The 17,880-nt window shown below is 43.7% G+C and overlaps 2 protein-coding genes across 2 annotated transcripts; one reads left to right on the top strand and one right to left on the bottom strand.

Moving 5' to 3' along the window:
- Positions 1-2,556: 2,556 nt before the first annotated feature.
- Positions 2,557-5,791, bottom strand: ALG2 (ALG2 alpha-1,3/1,6-mannosyltransferase). The gene is made up of 2 exons (XM_035135060.3): positions 5,429-5,791; positions 2,557-3,695 (listed from the first exon to the last, which is right to left on the bottom strand). Exons 1-2 carry the CDS (start codon positions 5,762-5,764, stop codon positions 2,793-2,795), a joined length of 1,239 nt encoding a protein of 412 aa, XP_034990951.2. The 5' UTR covers positions 5,765-5,791; the 3' UTR covers positions 2,557-2,792.
- SEC61B (SEC61 translocon subunit beta) lies at positions 5,763-11,691 on the top strand. The gene is made up of 5 exons (XM_035136307.3): positions 5,763-5,878; positions 6,057-6,186; positions 6,297-6,394; positions 6,989-7,090; positions 11,340-11,691. The coding sequence occupies exons 1-5, from the start codon at positions 5,763-5,765 to the stop codon at positions 11,425-11,427; spliced, it is 534 nt and encodes a 177-aa protein (XP_034992198.2). The 3' UTR covers positions 11,428-11,691.
- Positions 11,692-17,880: the final 6,189 nt, after the last annotated feature.

The raw sequence follows: 17,880 nt of genomic DNA on the forward strand, positions 1-17,880 counted from the left end.
ATAGTTTCAAAGCTGATTAAAAAATATTTAATTGATCAATTACTTGTCTTTTAACTGAGCAGTATTATATGTACTTGAAATAAACACAAGTCCTACCAAAATTCTCCAATGCTTTCTCATAGAAATGCAAGATACATAATAATAAACCCATTATTAGAAAAACATTTTTATTCCATAACAGTAACACAGGGGAAAAAATAGCTTCCAAAAATAAACAAGATTCCCTTAAACTTTCAGCCCACATCAATTTGAAAATTATTCTGTTATTAAAATAAACCCCAACCAAGAAACTAATACTTACATTGGTTATTTTCATGCTTAAAACCTGCAAATGATTTACATGGGGCATTTCAGGTTGAGATGAAGAAGTAGTGGTGTCCTAACTAGTGGGACTACAACAAAATGTTGCAGCGCAGGGAGTGTTTCTTGTTCAAGATTTCAGCCACTCTATCCTCCAACCACCTTTCCCTTTTTTCTTTTTCTTTTTTAAAAAAATCATTTTCACATTTTACAAATATTTTAAACAAAAGCAAAAGCTTTGCCAATCAAATTTTCTTTCCCTTCAACTTCCCTCTCCATTTACTCATTTTCCCTTGGGTTCTCCCTAGTTATCTCTTACTGCATGTATTCATATCAGCCCTGCTAACGTTTAGATTTGTTTACAATGTATCTTCAGATAATGAAAATCCCCCCCCACTCTATTTTTAAGTCTTAGAATCATAGAATCATAGAGCTGGAAGAGACCACAAGGGCCATCCAGTCCAACCCCCTATCAAGCCTCTGCTTAAAGACCTCCAAAGAAGGAGACTCCACCACACTTCTTGGCAGCAAATTCCACTGTCGAGCAGCTCTTACTGTCAGGAAGTTCTTCCTAATGTTTAGGTGGGATCTTCTTTCTTGTAGTTTGAATCCATTGCTCCGTGTCCGCTTCTCTGGAGCAGCAGAAAACAACCTTTCACCCTCCTCTATATGACATCCTTTTATATATTTGAACATGGCTATCATATCACCCCTTAACCTTCTCTTCTCCAGGCTAAACATACCCAGCTCCCTAAGCCGTTCCTCATAAGGCATTGTTTCAAATCCTGGATCTCTTCACAGGTATACACATCCCTAACATATAACGCTACTCCTCCTCCTTTCCTGTTTGGTCTATTTCTCTGAAATCCCTTTATTACTACATTCCAATCATGAGACTCATCCCACCAGGTTTCAGTGATGCCTATTATGCCCTATTTAGTTTGCTGTACCAAGAGCTCAAGTTCATCTTGTTTATTTCCCATGCTCTGTGCATTAGTATACAGACATTGAAGACCATTGATCATTCCCCCATGTCTCTTATTTAAGGATATTTTCCTCCCACCACTAAGTCTGCATGCTGCTTGCTCCATTTGGTCCTTGACATTTGGATGATCATCTTCAGCATTTGATAGACTCCTACCTTCAGGACCACTGTCTCCCTCCCCCACATAAGTCAGTTTAAAGCCCTTCTGATGAGGTTTTTGAGTTTGATGGCAAAACTCAAACTGTCATGCTGGCCACATGACTGTACGCCGGCTCCCTCGGTCAGTAAAGTGAGATGAGCGCCGCAACCCCAGAGTCGTCCATGACTGGACCTAATGGTTAAAGGTAAAGGGACCCCTGACCATTAGGTCCAGTCGAGACCGACTCTGGGGTTGCGGCGCTCATCTCGGGTTATTCACGGGGTTCAAGCCAGGCGCTGTGCTACTAGATATATGTCTAACATAGGATCTTTTAATATACATTCCAGCTGATGAAGAATAAACGAAACAGGGCCTTGTCCTGGATTTGAAAATCATTTCAACTGGAATTTGTCTCATTACCTTAAGCAAAAAACAGTTTGAAGAATTCATAATTAATTTCCTTCCTGGCCCGAGTTCTTGGAACCTTTTCATTTGATTTCCTGAACTCAAATTTCTACAGCACTTACTAGGCCTAGCACATATCCAATTATTTTCCCACAATGCATGTTCCAGTAGATCAGTAATGGCAGACAAGCTACATCATGCATTCTCACATTGGGGAAAACCTCAGGTATTTTCTGGGAAGCTTTGTATTTTTTAGGAACAGAATGAAACCCACTGATCTGGGGTATCTGGAACTTCCATGATTGTGGAGGTAAACTGATTGGGGGTAATCTATAGAGCTTTGAGGCAACACAACAGATAAAGCAATATTTCATGATTAAGCTCCAATTGTTGGAATAGGGGCCACAAAATGAACTCTCTCCCTTATCAGATAGCCTATTGCTTTTAAAGGTTTTTTTATGTTGTTTTGTGAGGAAATTGTATATACTGTAAATATATATAGTATGGCGTGCTCTGGTCCACGGGGGTCACAAAGAGTCGGACACGACTAAACGACAACAAAGTTTTACAAATAAATGAAATGGAATGAGCCTCGGTTTGCTTATCTAAAACACTTGGAACTACTTCAGTAATCATAAGTGTCATGGGCACCTATTGATTCTTCCATGTAACCAACCATGTTACTTTCAAGACTGGCCTCTTGAAAAAATAATAGCATACACAAGACTGATTTTTAAATCATCATTTTATTATTTTGCAGCACATAGTGCAAGACAATGTATAAAAAATATCATGAGACAAGTTCACTATCAAAGTAGTTTGTTATATGCCAGATTCAATCTTAAGTGGGGGTCCAACACAGTCAGAAGAATCACATATAATAATCTTTTGCGATGTTAAGTCCATTGGTGTAGTAGAAAACCCAGCATTAAAGAAACAAATGTCACATAATGGAGCTTGATTTTATTTTGCTAAGCTATGAACATATTGATACAGCTTTTCAGTGAATGCTTCCAGTGAAAACTTTTCTAGAACTCTAGTTCTCCCAGCAGCTCCCATTGTCTTCTTTAAAGCAGGGTCTTTCATGAATTTCTCCATGGATTCTGAAAACTGGGTTGGAAGAGGATCACACAAGAAACCTGTCTCATTGTTTACAACTGACTCCAAAGGTCCCCCTGAATTTACTGCGATGACTGGGCATCTCATGTACATAGCTTCTAAAGGAACTATGCCAAAGTGTTCGTTACTTGGTGTATACAGCACACACGTGCAGTTACTAAGAAGAGCTACCTTCTGTGCATCAGAGAAAGATCTTAAGAATGTGATCTGCTCATCAATGCGAAGCTTGGTAGCAATTGCTTTCAGTTCTTCATAATAGTCCACGTTTTCTTGAACTGCTTCATCATAACCACCAGCCAAAACCAAGTGAACATCCCTCCAATCCTGAGCATCAAGTTTACCCCGAAGGTCGTGCAAAGCTTCTAATGCCAATACTAGATTTTTCTTCCTTTCATACCTATTGATGGAAAGAAACAAGAATCTCTTCCTGTTGGGAACTATGTGAGCTACATCTTCAGGAATAACAGTATCAAACACGTTGACATTCAAAGAAGGGTACAAGACATCTGGATTTATGTGAGATAAGGATTTGAAGGTTTCTTTGAAAACACTGGCTGTGAAAAAGCTGTTGACGAGAATACAGTCTGCCATGCCAGTAGTATACTCTTCCAACCAGTCCAGTGGAGCTCTGTAGATCCGTTTAAGAAATGATTCCCTCTTGGTCAGAAGCTGATCAGGGAAGTGACAGTAAAACAAAATCTTCTTACGGGTGCGGGCAAGGCGGAGAAATGGAATGCATGCAGATACCTAGAAAAACAAAGAAATACGCCTAAGAAAGAAAACTGCTACCGGTATACTGAATAACAATACCGCTTATGCTTGCCCAATTGTTACGTTTAGCTGTGTTTTTTATCTTGAACCCAAAGGAATGCTCTCTACATTGGATGTTTAATCTGCATTAGCTGCATAATCCAGAATGTCTATCATTCAGTGTCAAATGGTGTTACCAACTTGTGGCATAATGCATTTGCCCCTAGTATTCCTTTTCATCTCTTCTCAGAGGTCAGAAAATGTGTGTTTGCTGCAAGAAGCCAGCAACCCTGGCTTAGTGTGTGTGCAATGTTTTAGGTCAGGCACCCCCAAAGTGCGGCCCTCCAGATGTTTTGGCCTACAACTCCCATGATCCCTAGCTAACAGGACCAGTGGTTGGGGAAGATGGGAATTGTAGTCCAAAACATCTGGAGGGCCAAAGTTTGGGGATGCCTGTTTTAAGTGCTTTCCTTCCCCTGTTTAGAAAAGGAGTGGATGAGATGGTAGCGGCTAGGGACCCTTCAGGGTGTACTTTCGGTCTGGCTGGTGGGACAGCAAGATGCCCCATCTTTCTAGAACTTTTGTCTCTGGCTCCTTGACAGCCATTTGCATGGTAGCAACCACAGAAAGAGTAACACTTACCACCCCTGATAATAAGCAGTTTTCTCCCTCTTCTCTTTCTTTGCTGCAAGCAGCATGTATGTGTTTTTTAAGCACTTTCCTGTGAGAAGGTCCCATTACCATCAATGGGCACTTATTATTTATTGAATTTGTATTTGTGTACCACCCTTCATCCGAAGATCCCAGGCCGGTTCACGACAGAAAGGACAAAATGAGAATGCAGAATACATAATTAAACAAAAACCAAGGCCCACTCATGAGGCAGGGTCCATGGGGGCAGCAGGTGTCCCCTTCCCTCTCATTCCTGGTGCAGATCTTTCCTCACCCCTCCTTCCCTGGCCTGGGGGGGGGCAGAGATTTTCTGATTCGCCTCAGAAAAATGATAGCTTATTTGGTAGACCACGAGACTCTCAATCTCGAGGTTGTGGGTTCGAGCCCCAAGTTGGGCAAAATATTCCTACATTGCAGGGGGTTGTACTAGGAATCTTGTGGTCCCTTCCAAATCTACCATCAGGGCCAGATTTATGTTTGATGTGGCCCTAAGCTACTGAAGGTAATGGGGCCCTTTATATGTGATACTTTAGGGAGTAGGCTAGCAGGCAGGGCCCATTACTTACATCATAGGAGCCTGCACAACACAAAACACTGTTGCTGTATGTAGGTTTTATTTTATTTGTTTTTATCTTATATTTTGGAAATGTACATCCAGTTTCCCCTTTAAATATTTTGGGGGGCTCCCAAGAAAGTGGGGCCCTAAACTATAGCTTGTTTAGCTTATGCGTAAATCCGGCACTGTGTACAATCCTGAATTCAGGTAGGTAGCCGTGTTGGTCTGGCTCAGTAGAAATATATAAAAATAAAATAAAAAATTGTCCAGTTGCATCTTAGAGACCAACTAAGTTTGTTTTTGGAATGAGGCTCATACCAAGAACAAACTTAGTCTGTCTACAATCCTGTGATTCTATGAAATGTCTTGGGCCAACCCTGTGCAGTGGCCTTTGCTGTAAGAAACGGGTTCGGCTCTTCTGCGTGCACATCTATATCGGATCAAGGCATGGTGCGGTCGGGTCCCCCAAGGGGCATCTAGTCTGACCCCCTGCGACCCTCACCTGGTCGCAGACGAAGACGTCGACCTCCTCCCCGCTGAGCAGCAGGATGCTGAGCGCCAGGCAGGCCATGCGGAGGGCAGCGCAGAGCGCGTGGCCCCTTCCCAGGACGCTCCTGGGCAGCCACCCGCCCGCCGTGCGCACGTCCAGCCCGCGCGTCTCCGAGAAGCACCGCGCCGGGTCGTAGCGGGGCGTCCACACCTGCACGCGGCAGCCGCGCGACCGCAGCGCCACGGCCGCGTCCACCACCAGCCTCTCCGCGCCGCCGAGGCCCAGGTCCGGGTGGAGGAAGACCACCGACGGGCCCCGCGGAGCCTCAGCGCCCTCGCCTCCCGCCATGGCCGCGCCGCCGGTGCCGGCCCCTCTGCGCACGCGCGGGTCGCGCGAGAAGGGCCACGTCGGCCTCCGGCGGAGGGGTGGCCAGAGCGGCGCCTGTCCCGCGGGGGGCCGGGGGTGACCCTCGACCGTCATCGCAGAGCTGGAGAAGAGACGGCGACGCGGTGCAGGAAGGCGGGGAAGCCCGAGCCTGCTCGGCGGGGAGGTAGCGCTGTCCCCGCTCGTGGGGAAAAGGAAGGGGTTCGAGCCAGGCGCTGTGCAGGGCAGCCGCATACTAGGGGTCCTTCTTCCTCAGGCTCTGGCAGCGAGGACCCCTCTCTCGTCGCCTGAGGAGGAAGAGGAGGGGGAAGCCGCCACGACGACGAAGGCGACACTTGCCGGCTGAGGGAGTTTGTGAGAAGCCGACGGAGCCGCCCTTCGCCATGGTGAGAGCGGCGGAGAAGCGAAGGGAGGAATACGCGGCGGGGCGGGGGGTTGGGGGGTTCCGCTGCCTCCGGGGCTCCTGACCGTGTCCGTCTCTTCTCTCTCCCTGCAGCCTGGCCCCAATCCCAGCGCCACCAACGTGGGCGCCTCCGGCCGCTCGCCCAGCAAAGCCGTCGCCTCGCGGGCCCCAGGATCCACCGTCAGGCAGAGGTAGGCCGAGAGGGTCGGCCGGAGTAGGAACGATGATGTGTCATTATTATTATACTTGTTGTTGCTATTAAGGTTATTGTAGGACTAATAACGGTGTTGTTTACTGAATTTGTTTGCCGCTTTCCCTTTGCCCGGGGGGACGGCAGCCAAACCCCCCAAAATCCGCCTGTTATTATTGTCATTATGTATTATTATTAAATGTATTGGTCGCTTTTCCCTTCAGCCTCACAAAAGCCCTCCTTCCTGTCCGGAGTTAGTTGAATTCCTTCACTGGGGGTGGGGTGGAGTGGGGTGGGTTTGGATCTTGGGGGCTCTCTGCCATTGAACTCTTTCCCCATGCACCCACAACCCTACTTGCGGGATTAACACAGAGCAGAGACTTAGAAACAGTTCCCGTTTCTATCAAGTTTTTTTAAAAGAAACTTCTAAACTTTTTAAACATGCATATATACAGCTGAAAGGATGGTTGTGGTTATCAAGCAAATATAAGACATTGTGTTTAGCCAGTTAGAGTGACACGAAAGTCTCTTGTAGGGAGAACCTTTCATATCTGGTTACTTTTGCTGCATTTCAGTTATTGGTTTTCTTTTTTAGGAAAAGTGCTAGCTGTGGAACAAGGAGTGCAGGCCGTACAACTTCTGCAGGCACTGGAGGGATGTGGAGGTTTTATACAGAGGATTCCCCTGGCCTCAAAGTGTAAGTGAAAATATTAAAATATAGCAGTTTTTTTTAGAAAATCATTCTCGTGTTCTCCAAAATCTATAGCTTATTGTAAAGCAGTTGGATGCATACTATCATTCTGTCTAGTTACATGGAGGAAGAACAATTTTTCTAGTTGACAAAATGTTGGTTTTGAATTTTTTAAATCAAACTATCTTCTGTGGTGTGCATGCATATAAACATGTGTGCACACCTTAATTTACTAAGTCAAATAACACTATGCTCTTGTGGGTTAAACCACAGAGCCTAGGGCTTGCCGATCAGAAGGTCGACGGTTCGAATCCCCGCGACGGAGTGAGCTCACGTTGTTCGGTCCCTGGTCCTGCCAACCTAGCAGTTCAAAAGCACGTCAAAGTGCAAGTAGATAAATAGGTGCCGCTACAGCGGGAAGGTAAACGGCGTTTCCATGTGCTGCTCTGGTTCGCCAGAAGCGGTTTAGTCATGCTGGCCACATGACCTGGATGGAACCTGCACGCTGGCTCCCTCGGCCAATAACGTGAGATGAGCGCCGCAACCCCAGATTCGGTCACAACTGGACCTAATGGTCAGGGGTCCCTTTACCTTTTATACTTAGCAGGCCTGATTAGATATTATGCTGGTTAACTACCCATTGGAGTAACATGAAGCTTTTATGGTTCCCAAACCTTGTAGGTGACATAATTACTTGAGGGTCAAGAATTCTCTTCCATTTGTAAATTTGCACTTGCTTTTGGGCATGGCAATGGATAATTAAGACTTAAAAGCCATTTTTCTTCTTCTGTTAGTTACTTGATCTACTTCCGTTAACGCAAATCTTTTAGTCAATAAATGTTACTTTTTAAACCCTTTATTAAAATTCCATTTGATAACTTTTTAATTGCGTTGGATATGGGTATCTCACAGTATCTTTAAATACTGTTTATGGTCCACTAATGGTGTTAAGATGCACATGAAATAGCACCAGTGTTTTCCTTGATTTCTGCTCCTCCAGAAGCTAAGTTGGATAGGGCCAAAATACTGCACTTTAGACTATTACCTGCATGTTTCTTTTGGCACATGTATCCTTGTGGAAATTGCAAATCACTTTTGAGCCACTCACATTCATGCAGCCCAAATGAAACAGATAAGAGACACTGGAGCTGGTGTGACTACTTAAGAATGTATTTATTGCATGCAAAGACCAATCAAAATTGAGATATTAATCAAACAAACTTTCCCCAAATCCATTCTGCGCTAGTTAGATGAAAGCCAACATGACATTTTTGTAACAGGTATTGCTAGTAATAGTAATAGTAATAATAATAATAATAATAATAATAATAATAATAGGTTTCCATAGCCACTTTGGGTGGCTTCCAGCAAAATATTAAAATACAATAATTCATCAAATATTAAAAACAGGGCTGCCTTCAGATATCTTCTAAAAGTCAGATAGTTGTTTATTTCTTTGACATCTGGTGGGAGGGCATTCCACAGGGCGGGTGGAAATATGTGGCTAAATGTGAGGGGTTTTTTTGGTTTTTTTTAAAGAAGGCTGCTGTTCCTGTTAGTGTTTCCAGCAGATGTGAGAATGGGAAACAGATAAAATAAATATGGAAAACTTTGTGTGGGTCAGTTTTCAGTGAGCAAGTTCATCTACATGTAGGACATGCACAATTCCACATCTCCTAGGAAGTGATATTTGGAGGCATTTTGCTTCAGACAGTAGAGGTAGAACATACCCATTGTGGCTAGGTAAAGCTAAAGGGACCCCTGACCATTAGGTCCAGTCGTGACCGACTCTGGGGTTGCGCGCTCATCTCGCATTATTGGCCAAGGGAGCCGGCGTATAGCTTCCAGGTCATGTGGCCAGCATGACAAAGCCGCTTCTGGCAAACCAGAGCAGCACATGGAAACGCCATTTACCTTCCCGCTGTAGCGGTTCCTATTTATCTACTTGCATTTTGACGTGCTTTCGAACTGCTAGGTTGGCAGGAGCTGGGACCAAGCAACGGGAGCTCACCCCGTCACAGGGATTCGAACCGCCGACCTTCTGATTGGCAAGCCCTAGGCTCAGTGGTTTAACCACAGCGCCACCTGGGTCCCAGCCATTGTGGCTAGTGGCCATTAATAACCTTATTCTCCACAAAGTTCTTTTTAATACTTAAGGTGTCCAAGGTTAACTCTGCACTGTGTGAAGAAGTACTTTATGTTGTCTCTCCTGAATTCTCCAACATTTAGCTTCATTGGATTGCCCCAAGTTCTAGCATTATATATGAGAGAGAAAGATGCCTGTCCACTTTCTCCACATCTACATATATATATAAATATACAAAGGTAAAATATAAATATATAAATGTAAAAGGTCCGTGTTGGTTAGCGATCACTTTTCTCCAAAACCACTTGCCCAATTGCCTTGAAATTTTGACACAACGTTCCATTCCAATACGTGAGCGTTGTTAGAAACTTACATTATTTAGATGACACACCTGACACAGGTAAAAACATTTTTTGGGGGGAAAAACCAATCATAATGCCCTCCAGTGGCTGTCAAAGGTACATACGCAATATCATTTGGTGCAGCAATACCGCCATCTGCTGGATGTCAATGTGGCCTCACCTGCTGCCATTGGCTGCATACTATTAGTGACATCACAAAAGAACATGCCAACCAACTGAATATGGGCCTTTAACAGAAGACAACACCAACGTGGGGAAAACCGGCCAGGCTGCAGGGGTTTGTGAGGGGGAGAGATAGAGCCGTTGGGGTGAAGGGTACTGCCACGTGGAAGGAAGATGATGTCACACACGGGGACTCTTAAGGTGAGGGGACTCTGAAGGGGGACTCTGAAGGTCCATTTAACACACTGAGCCACAGCAACGTGTGACCAGGAACAGCTAGTCACATATAATTTTATACCCATCGAGCATGTCTTTTTCTCTAAACTAAAAAGCCTCAAATGGTGTAACCCAGATTCCTCAAAGGGGAGTTGCTCTAATTGCTTCATCATTTTGCTTGCCCATTTCTGAACCTTTTCCTCCTCTAAAATACCCTTTTTGAATTGAGGTGACCAGATCAGTACACGGTATCCCAAGTGCAGCATTCTAAACTAACCAGCATTTGTTATAAACAGTGAACCTGGTCCAGGTTCATGAACAACAGAAGAAGCAGAAATTGAAGGAAAGGAAACAAAATGGGGCCAAACCTCCAGGCTATAGGTGAGAGGAGGAGAAGGAGCCGGTGAATCCAAGACTTAAGACTGCTACTGCTTGTTCATGCATGTTTTACTAACCCACAGTGTAGCATGAGATGCAAACATAGCGAGGATAACTTCTTTCCTCCTTCTTTAATTTTACAGTGGTACCTAGCAAGACGAATGCCCTGCAAGATGCATTTTTCGCAAGACAAATGCGTTTTGCGATCTGATGATCTGATGGTGACTCGCAAGACAAATTCGTTTTGCGAAAAATTCATCTTGTGAATCGCGGTTTCCCATAGGAATGCATTGAAATTTAATTAATGCGTTCCTATGGGCGAAAAAAGAAATTTCAATGCATTCCTATGGGAAACCGCGATTCGCAAGATGAATTTTTCGCAAAACGAATGACTCGTGGAACGAATTAAATTCGTCTTGCAAGGCACCACTGTATTTCTTAGTTGCCCTTCACCACAAGGTCACAGAGCAATGAAATACACAATAATAAACCAATGTAAAAACAGTGTACAAACAATTCTGTATATTAAAACATTTAAAAACAATTCTATGTATAAAAAGTCTTCTGTCCTTCCCTTTTGTAACGCACCAGTCTCCTCCGATTTGAATGGATCTTGAGACTTGATATGGTATTTTTCTGCACAAGTTTTATTTAGTTGTTCTTCAACTAAGCTGGGATTTTACCGTACTTTGTGGAATTTGCAAACAAAGACCAAAGAAAGGTGATACAAATGCTACTGTGTTCATCATAGGGAACCTCTATTTAGTTAATCTTGTGTTGATAGATATATCCTTCATGACTTGGTCTAATCTTTTCTTGAAGTAATCTAAGCACAGCCACTACTGCATTTTGTGGTATTGAACTCTAAAAACATTATGATTTTTAAAAACATTATTTGCTTGTTTAAAACTGCTTTTGTTAGTTTCCTTTGTATTGGATAGAAAGGTAGGGTAACCATTTTGTTAAATAGCATGTGATTATATAGTTTTAGCTGAAAGCTGATCTTTACCTATTGCTGTGGATAATAAATACACCCCCCCTTTATTTTCAGTGGTCCTGTTCCAGTTCTCGTTATGAGTCTCCTCTTTATTGCATCTGTATTCATGTTGCACATCTGGGGCAAATACACTCGGTCATAGACTTCACTATATCCCACCTGCCAACTTGAAAACTACGATTTGGACCAAAAGTATGGTAGCTTTCAGAGTTTACTTGGAGTAAAGTCATTTGAGCTGTTTCTCTATATAAAACTATTGATTTTTCCCTTAATTGGTTTTGCTGTTGAATGGACTCTTAAACTTTCTCTAAGAAGGGTTTTTGATTCCTTTCTGTCAAATTTTATTGCTATTTCCTATGTATTATTCCTAAGTGCAAATTATTTCATTAAAATTTGTCTACATAAATTAACTGCTTTTTTGGTCTTTCCTTCTAAATGTCCCATTTGGTGGCAATTAAAACACACACAAAAAGCCAGAAACATGTTTTCAAAGTTTCATATAAATATATACATTTGAATGAATAAAGAAAAAAAGTGTGCTACAAAAAACTGCATTGCAGCAGAAGACTTGGCAAAGGCCATCAAGAAAGATAAACTCATGAAACACCCGGGATGGCCTTATAGGCACATTTTACAAGAAATTGGTTGATGTACTGTTCTCACATCTGCTATGTCTTTTTAATCATCTTAAACTGTGGTCCATTTCACCAGACTTGGAAATAGTACAGTGTTACAGTTCTTTTAAAGCCTGGAAAGAATCCTGGATCCCTGGATTCCTTATAGACTGCTCTTGCTCATTGGCCAGGATGCCAAAATATTCTCTAGCATCCTGGCTTAGAGGTTAGCTCCTGTATGAGGAGTGCTGCTGAATTAAGACCAGACATGATTTGTGCAGAATCACCATATAACAGATCTCATAAAGTACCTCTTTAGTAATTTACTATGTTAAACAATCACATCAAACACCTTTAGAAGAATATCATAACACTTAAAATAAAGTTACAAGGAAGGAGATTCCGACTAAACAGCAGGAAGAACTTTATGACAGAAACTAAGAGCTGTTCAGCAGTGGGATGGTCTCCCTTGGAAGATGGTTTTTAAACCATTGGATAGCTGTCTGCCAGGGATTCTTTAACTCTGATTCCTGCATTGCAAGGAGTTGAAGTAGAAGACCCTTTTAATGGACTGAAAATTCTGCACATGCATCTTGAACCTGTGCATCTTAACATGGAGAAATGCACTATATCCTTGTATGTAGAAAGCATGAAACAAGGGAGTGCGAGTCACATCTGCATCTCCTGTCAGCACTTGTTTGTAACTTCCAAAGCCGACCCAAGTAACACAGAGATGTAGCCAAATTGTAGTGTGAGCTGCCAATATTCAGAAAACTGAGCTGGGTAAATGACTGATCCAATAGCATTTAAAAATATGCTTTGGCTGTAATCTCAGTAATACTGACTTGTAAGGCCAGTCAGTGTTTATATAGTTATTTAAAATATACCACCCTTCATAACAGATTTCAGGGCTGTGTACAGCTAAAGAGGTACAAACACACCACAAATTATCCTCATATTGGAGATGAGGAGAAGAGGGTTGAGGAGGCTGAGATGAAGGGAGTTCTCACTAGAAGTTCACCTACGGTGCTTAACACCACGTGATAATCCTAAAATGTTTGGTATGCCAAGGCTGGGGAATAATAATAATAATAATTTATACCCCACCCATCTGGCCGGGTCTCCCCCCCCCCCTGCCACTCTGGGCGGCTTCCAACACACAAGAAGCTATGAAGTGCTTCTGAATGGCTTGTGGATTGGTAGACATTTGATGCTCTTGGCTGGGGTGGGGGGGAACTGAAAGTTGTTATTTATTTCAATCGAGTCGTGATTGTAAGGGGAAATGTCAAAATAAGATGGTGTGTCCTAAAAGTCAGAAATGGTAAAACGCTTGAAATCTCAGATTTATTATTTTAAATATGTGATTTGTACACAATTGAGTGCAGTTTCTTAATGTTTTGGCTTGGCAGTAGTTTGTGATCAGCCCAGTTGGCTGGAAGACAGCTGGGGAGAAGAGATTTGTCACAATTCCCAACATGTTAATTGCTGTACTTTCCAATTACCTGAAAAAATATATGCAAATTTGGAGTGGCACATCAGTTAATAATAAGCTTCCAAAGTGCCCTTTTGTGCTATACCAAGTTCTCGCCTTCTGATCTTGGAAGCAGAAATTATATCAACTAGAAAAAGAGATTTCCTCACAGGTGGTTTAAAAAAATCATCAAATAACCCAACATGTTTCATGGGGAATTCCATGGGTTTTTTGTTATTTTAAAAAACGCAAAATTAGCCTGAATTGGTTGAGAGTGTTTTTTCACTAACAGCAAGTTGTTTATTTACCTGTGGAAACAGGGTTGGGGGAAAGTGAAAAAGGGTTGGAACTACCCTTCCTCTGCTCAGAATTACAGCTCAGTTCAGGTCAAGCCCTGGCTCTTTTGCTAAGAGCAGGAAATAAAAGCAGAACTTGCTGAACTCACCAGGATCCTCAGACTCCAGCTCCTTGAGTTCCTCCCACTTCTGACCTGGCCATCGATTCCAGGACACCTCCACAGGACTCCGGAAAACAGCCTGAATTGCTTACATTTCATATAATGCCTGCTAAAATAAAAATTAGGAGCAAGTCTCTAGCACTTTTAGTTTATGTCATTTTCAATATTCTAAATTCACGTTTGGAATTCCATGTTCAAAATTGAAATGGTAGATCTTGTTTTCTTGTTCTTTGTGAATATTCTTAAATATAATTGCAACTCTCAGTGAGGCGCCTCCATCAACTGTTTGGTGTGAGCTTGGGCCTGACTTCCATTTTGCATACTAATTAGTGGTACTAATTGCCAACAATCCCTCTTGCCAACTGAGCCCTCATAGCTGTTCCCTAGATTTCTGGAGTTGGGAGCTGAGGGGTCAGGGCTGGGCATGCCCATGCATTGGAGTCATTCCTGTCTTCCTTCGCTTTCCAAATCAAACACTGACCTTGCCATGCTGCGGAGAGTTGGACGGAGTGACTTTCAGGTCCAACTTCTGACACCTCTGGGATTCCGCCTAAGAGGCATCTCTTCACCAGCTGGCTGTGTCTTAGGGGGCCAATCTGTTGTTCATGTGATTTCCAATTGTTTTCCCTTATGCAAAAGACAGATGTAGATTCACAGAGAGGAGAGGGGGGGCGGGGATATGGAAGAAAGATAGCCCTTTTTTGGCTGCTTAGACTGCATGATTTAAATGCTAGCAGCCAAGCAAAGCTGTTATTTTTCTAGTCCAAGCACAAAGCCAGGAATAAAACAGCACCCCCAATTCCTTTCGGGGATTCCTCCTCTCCCTCCGTCGTGTAAGTCAGCAAGCTAAATAATTAGAATTAGAGCAACAAGGGTTACCCCAAATCCCCTCAATGGGATTGCCCCCTGTCTTGTGTATGGTATGCTTAAAAGAGTTCCAGTTCTGTCTTTGCCACTTGCATCCATTGCCCTCTGCAGTCATAAAGCCGTTTCTACAAATCTGAGGGTCTTCTCACACATTGTCTTGAGGTAGTCACCTAATAAAGGTAAAGGGGTCCCTGACCATCAGGTCCAGTCGTGTCGCTCCCCTCCCAGGGTCCCCTGGCAGGTGGGCAGGAGCTGGGACCGAACAATGGGAGCTCATACCATTGCGGGGATTTGAATTGCCAATCTTTTGATCAGCAAGCCCAAATCTCAGTGATTTAGACCACAGCGCCCCCCGCGTCCCTTAGCTCCACACAGATCTCACGGCGACATTCCTGCTGATACCACTGATGCTTGAAAGGAAAACTGGAAGGTACAGACAGGGTAGTCTCGAGCAGGTCGGGCGCCCTGGCGCTGAGGGGCACAGATCGCTCCGGTGCCCCTGCCCTCGCAGGGCGCAGCATGGTTGCGGCACGGCGCCCTAACACACCACGCCACCGGGGCTCTACCTAGAGCTGGCCCTGGGCACAGAACCAGTCTGATTTGATGAAGAGTTTTTCTAAAATATTGGTATTTCACTGGTAGGTCAAGATCTGTAACCAGATCATCATAATGTGACCGAAAATATTCATACGGCCAGTGAGCACCATACTTTGACAGCAAGTGTAGCGAGTAGGAAGAATGAATTCACTGAAAAGGGGCCGGGGAAGGGAGTCTGAGGGCAGGTTTATATCAGATAGATAGTTACTACATCTAAGAGGAAATGTGGGTCCCTTTTGCAGGTTGGGCTTGAAGGTGTTGCTGAGTCTGGAATAAGTAGGTGGCCTGAAAGCTTCTGTAAGTCAGTGTAAATGAAGGAATGGAAAGCTGGTTTCGTATGGCCCTGAGTATGCTCTGGAAGCATTTCACAAGCAGAAGCCCCACGGCTAATTTGCATGCTTTAGTTACATACGTAATTAAGAAGTACAGCAATTAGCGTGATGGGAAGTCTGACAAGTCCCTTTCACCAGCTGAGGCTTCTAGGTGGCTAGGATAGCCGAGAACCTCAGCGTCTGCCAGTTAAAGTTTTCTCCTAAAGCACGCTGAACCATGACGCTGAAGGACTTGAGCCGCTCTCCCCTTTTAAGCCCATTCTTGTGATGAAGGCTGATCCCCAAAATCCCAGTAGAAGAGGATTCCTGCAATGGAACATACTTAAAAGCTGTAACTGGTTCCATGAGTACCAGATCTTCTTATACGGCTGAAATGCTTTCAGCGCTGCCTGTTGTTGTTTAGTCGTTTAGTCGTGTCCGACTCTTCGTGACCCCATGGACCAGAGCACGCCAGGCACTCCTGTCTTGCACTGCCTCCCGCAGTTTGGTCAAACTCATGTTCGTAGCTTCGAGAACACTGTCCAACCTAGCACTAAGTAATTGGCACATTAGCCACTCCCAAACAGATTGCAGGTAACAATGAGATTCAGTCCAGCTTCTATTACCGTTTGAAGGCATAAATGTGTGCTTGAAAGTCATATGCAATCACAGAGTGATTATATACTTACTATTCCCTAAACTACTTCAATTTATTGTTTGCGTATGGTTCCAGATGAAAGCATGATTTGTGCTTTACAATTAAATTAAAAAACAATTAGCCTGGCTCTGCTGAGGTGCTGTTATGCTTTTGTGCACAAAATCTCCTTCTGAGCAGAAACCCTAAGAGCAGGCAATGGAAAGGGATGGGGGCTGCTTTGAGGAGGAAAATGGTGGAGCCCTGAGGTGAGATTCTGGTTGCTTTTTTGCTCTTCTGCCCTGGGTGTAGTAACTAAATCTCTTTCTTCTCTTTCCCCTGCCATTGTTTCCAATGGGAGGGGAAATCAATCAATCAATCAATCAATCAATCAATCAATCTGTATACCACCCTTCATCCGAAGATCTCAGGGCAGTTCACCATTTTGTGGCACTTAAGCTAATGAGATGGGACGCGGGTGACGAGACGAGCGCTGCAACCCCAGAGTCATTCACAACTGGACTTAACTGTCAAGGGTCCTTTACCTTTTTTAAAAAGCTAATGAGACATGCATGATGCATTATTAGCAGTCAATTACAATTTTAACAAATACTTTTTATATCTTACATGATCATCTGTACCCTATGATATGTTTGGCTTATGTGGATTCCCAGCGTTTCTCCAGTTGACAGGTTGTGCTGCAGAATTGCAACCGAAGGGATTCAAAACAGAATTGGAAACAAATGCTGCCTCTCATCCTGGAGCAGCTTAAAGCCGCGAAGCAGCTGAGCCAAAATGTATGGATCCAAGAGGCACTCCCGTTTAAATGGCTTGTCAGATACAGATGAAATCTGTATTTATTTCTCTTTCGCGCGCACACACCTTCCAACCTCTTTGTTAAGTGGGTGCCCTCCAAATTCAGCTGAAGTCTAGCATCTGTCATTTGATGTCACCTGCAGATGGAGCAACAGTGTCCTGCACAGAGTACAGCTGTCCATCTCTGGCACTCAGGTGATGAATTGTTCACTGCCAGCCAAGCAATTTGGTGCTGCAGGTGGCCCCTGTGTGCGTAAATGGGAATGATGTACCATAGCTATGCATATAGATACTGAAATCATTCTAACAGTGAGTTTATATAAATTAAATAATCTTCACATTCAATGAGCCTGTTTCTTGAGGTGTCTATACCAGGGGTCAACAACCTTTTTCAGCTAGGGGCCAGTCCACCATCCCTCAGACCATGTGGTAGGCCAGACTATATTTTTTTTTGGGGGGGGGAATGAACGAATTCCTATGCCCCACAAATAACCCAGAGATGCATTTTAAATAAAAGGCCACATTCTACTTATGTAAAAACATGCTGATTCCCAGACCATCCATGGGCCAGATTAAGAAGGCGATTGGGCCGCATCCGGTCCACGGGCCTTAGGTTGCCTACCCCTGGTCTATACTGAAGCACTGCCTTTTGATAATGAGAGGCTTGCCAGGAGTCGCAGGACCCAATGCAGAGTTAAGCATTTTTAAGCCCTCTAATATCAGGTCTCTGGTTTACATTACACCTCAGTCTTGAGCTCCCTAGGCAGCCCTCAGCAAAACACAATTGTTCAGCCTCAAATCTGTAGTATGGCATCATAATACTAACCT

The sequence above is a fragment of the Zootoca vivipara genome, chromosome 12 (genome assembly GCF_965207765.1).
Source record: "Zootoca vivipara chromosome 12, rZooViv2.hap1.1, whole genome shotgun sequence".
NCBI lineage: Eukaryota > Metazoa > Chordata > Lepidosauria > Squamata > Lacertidae > Zootoca > Zootoca vivipara.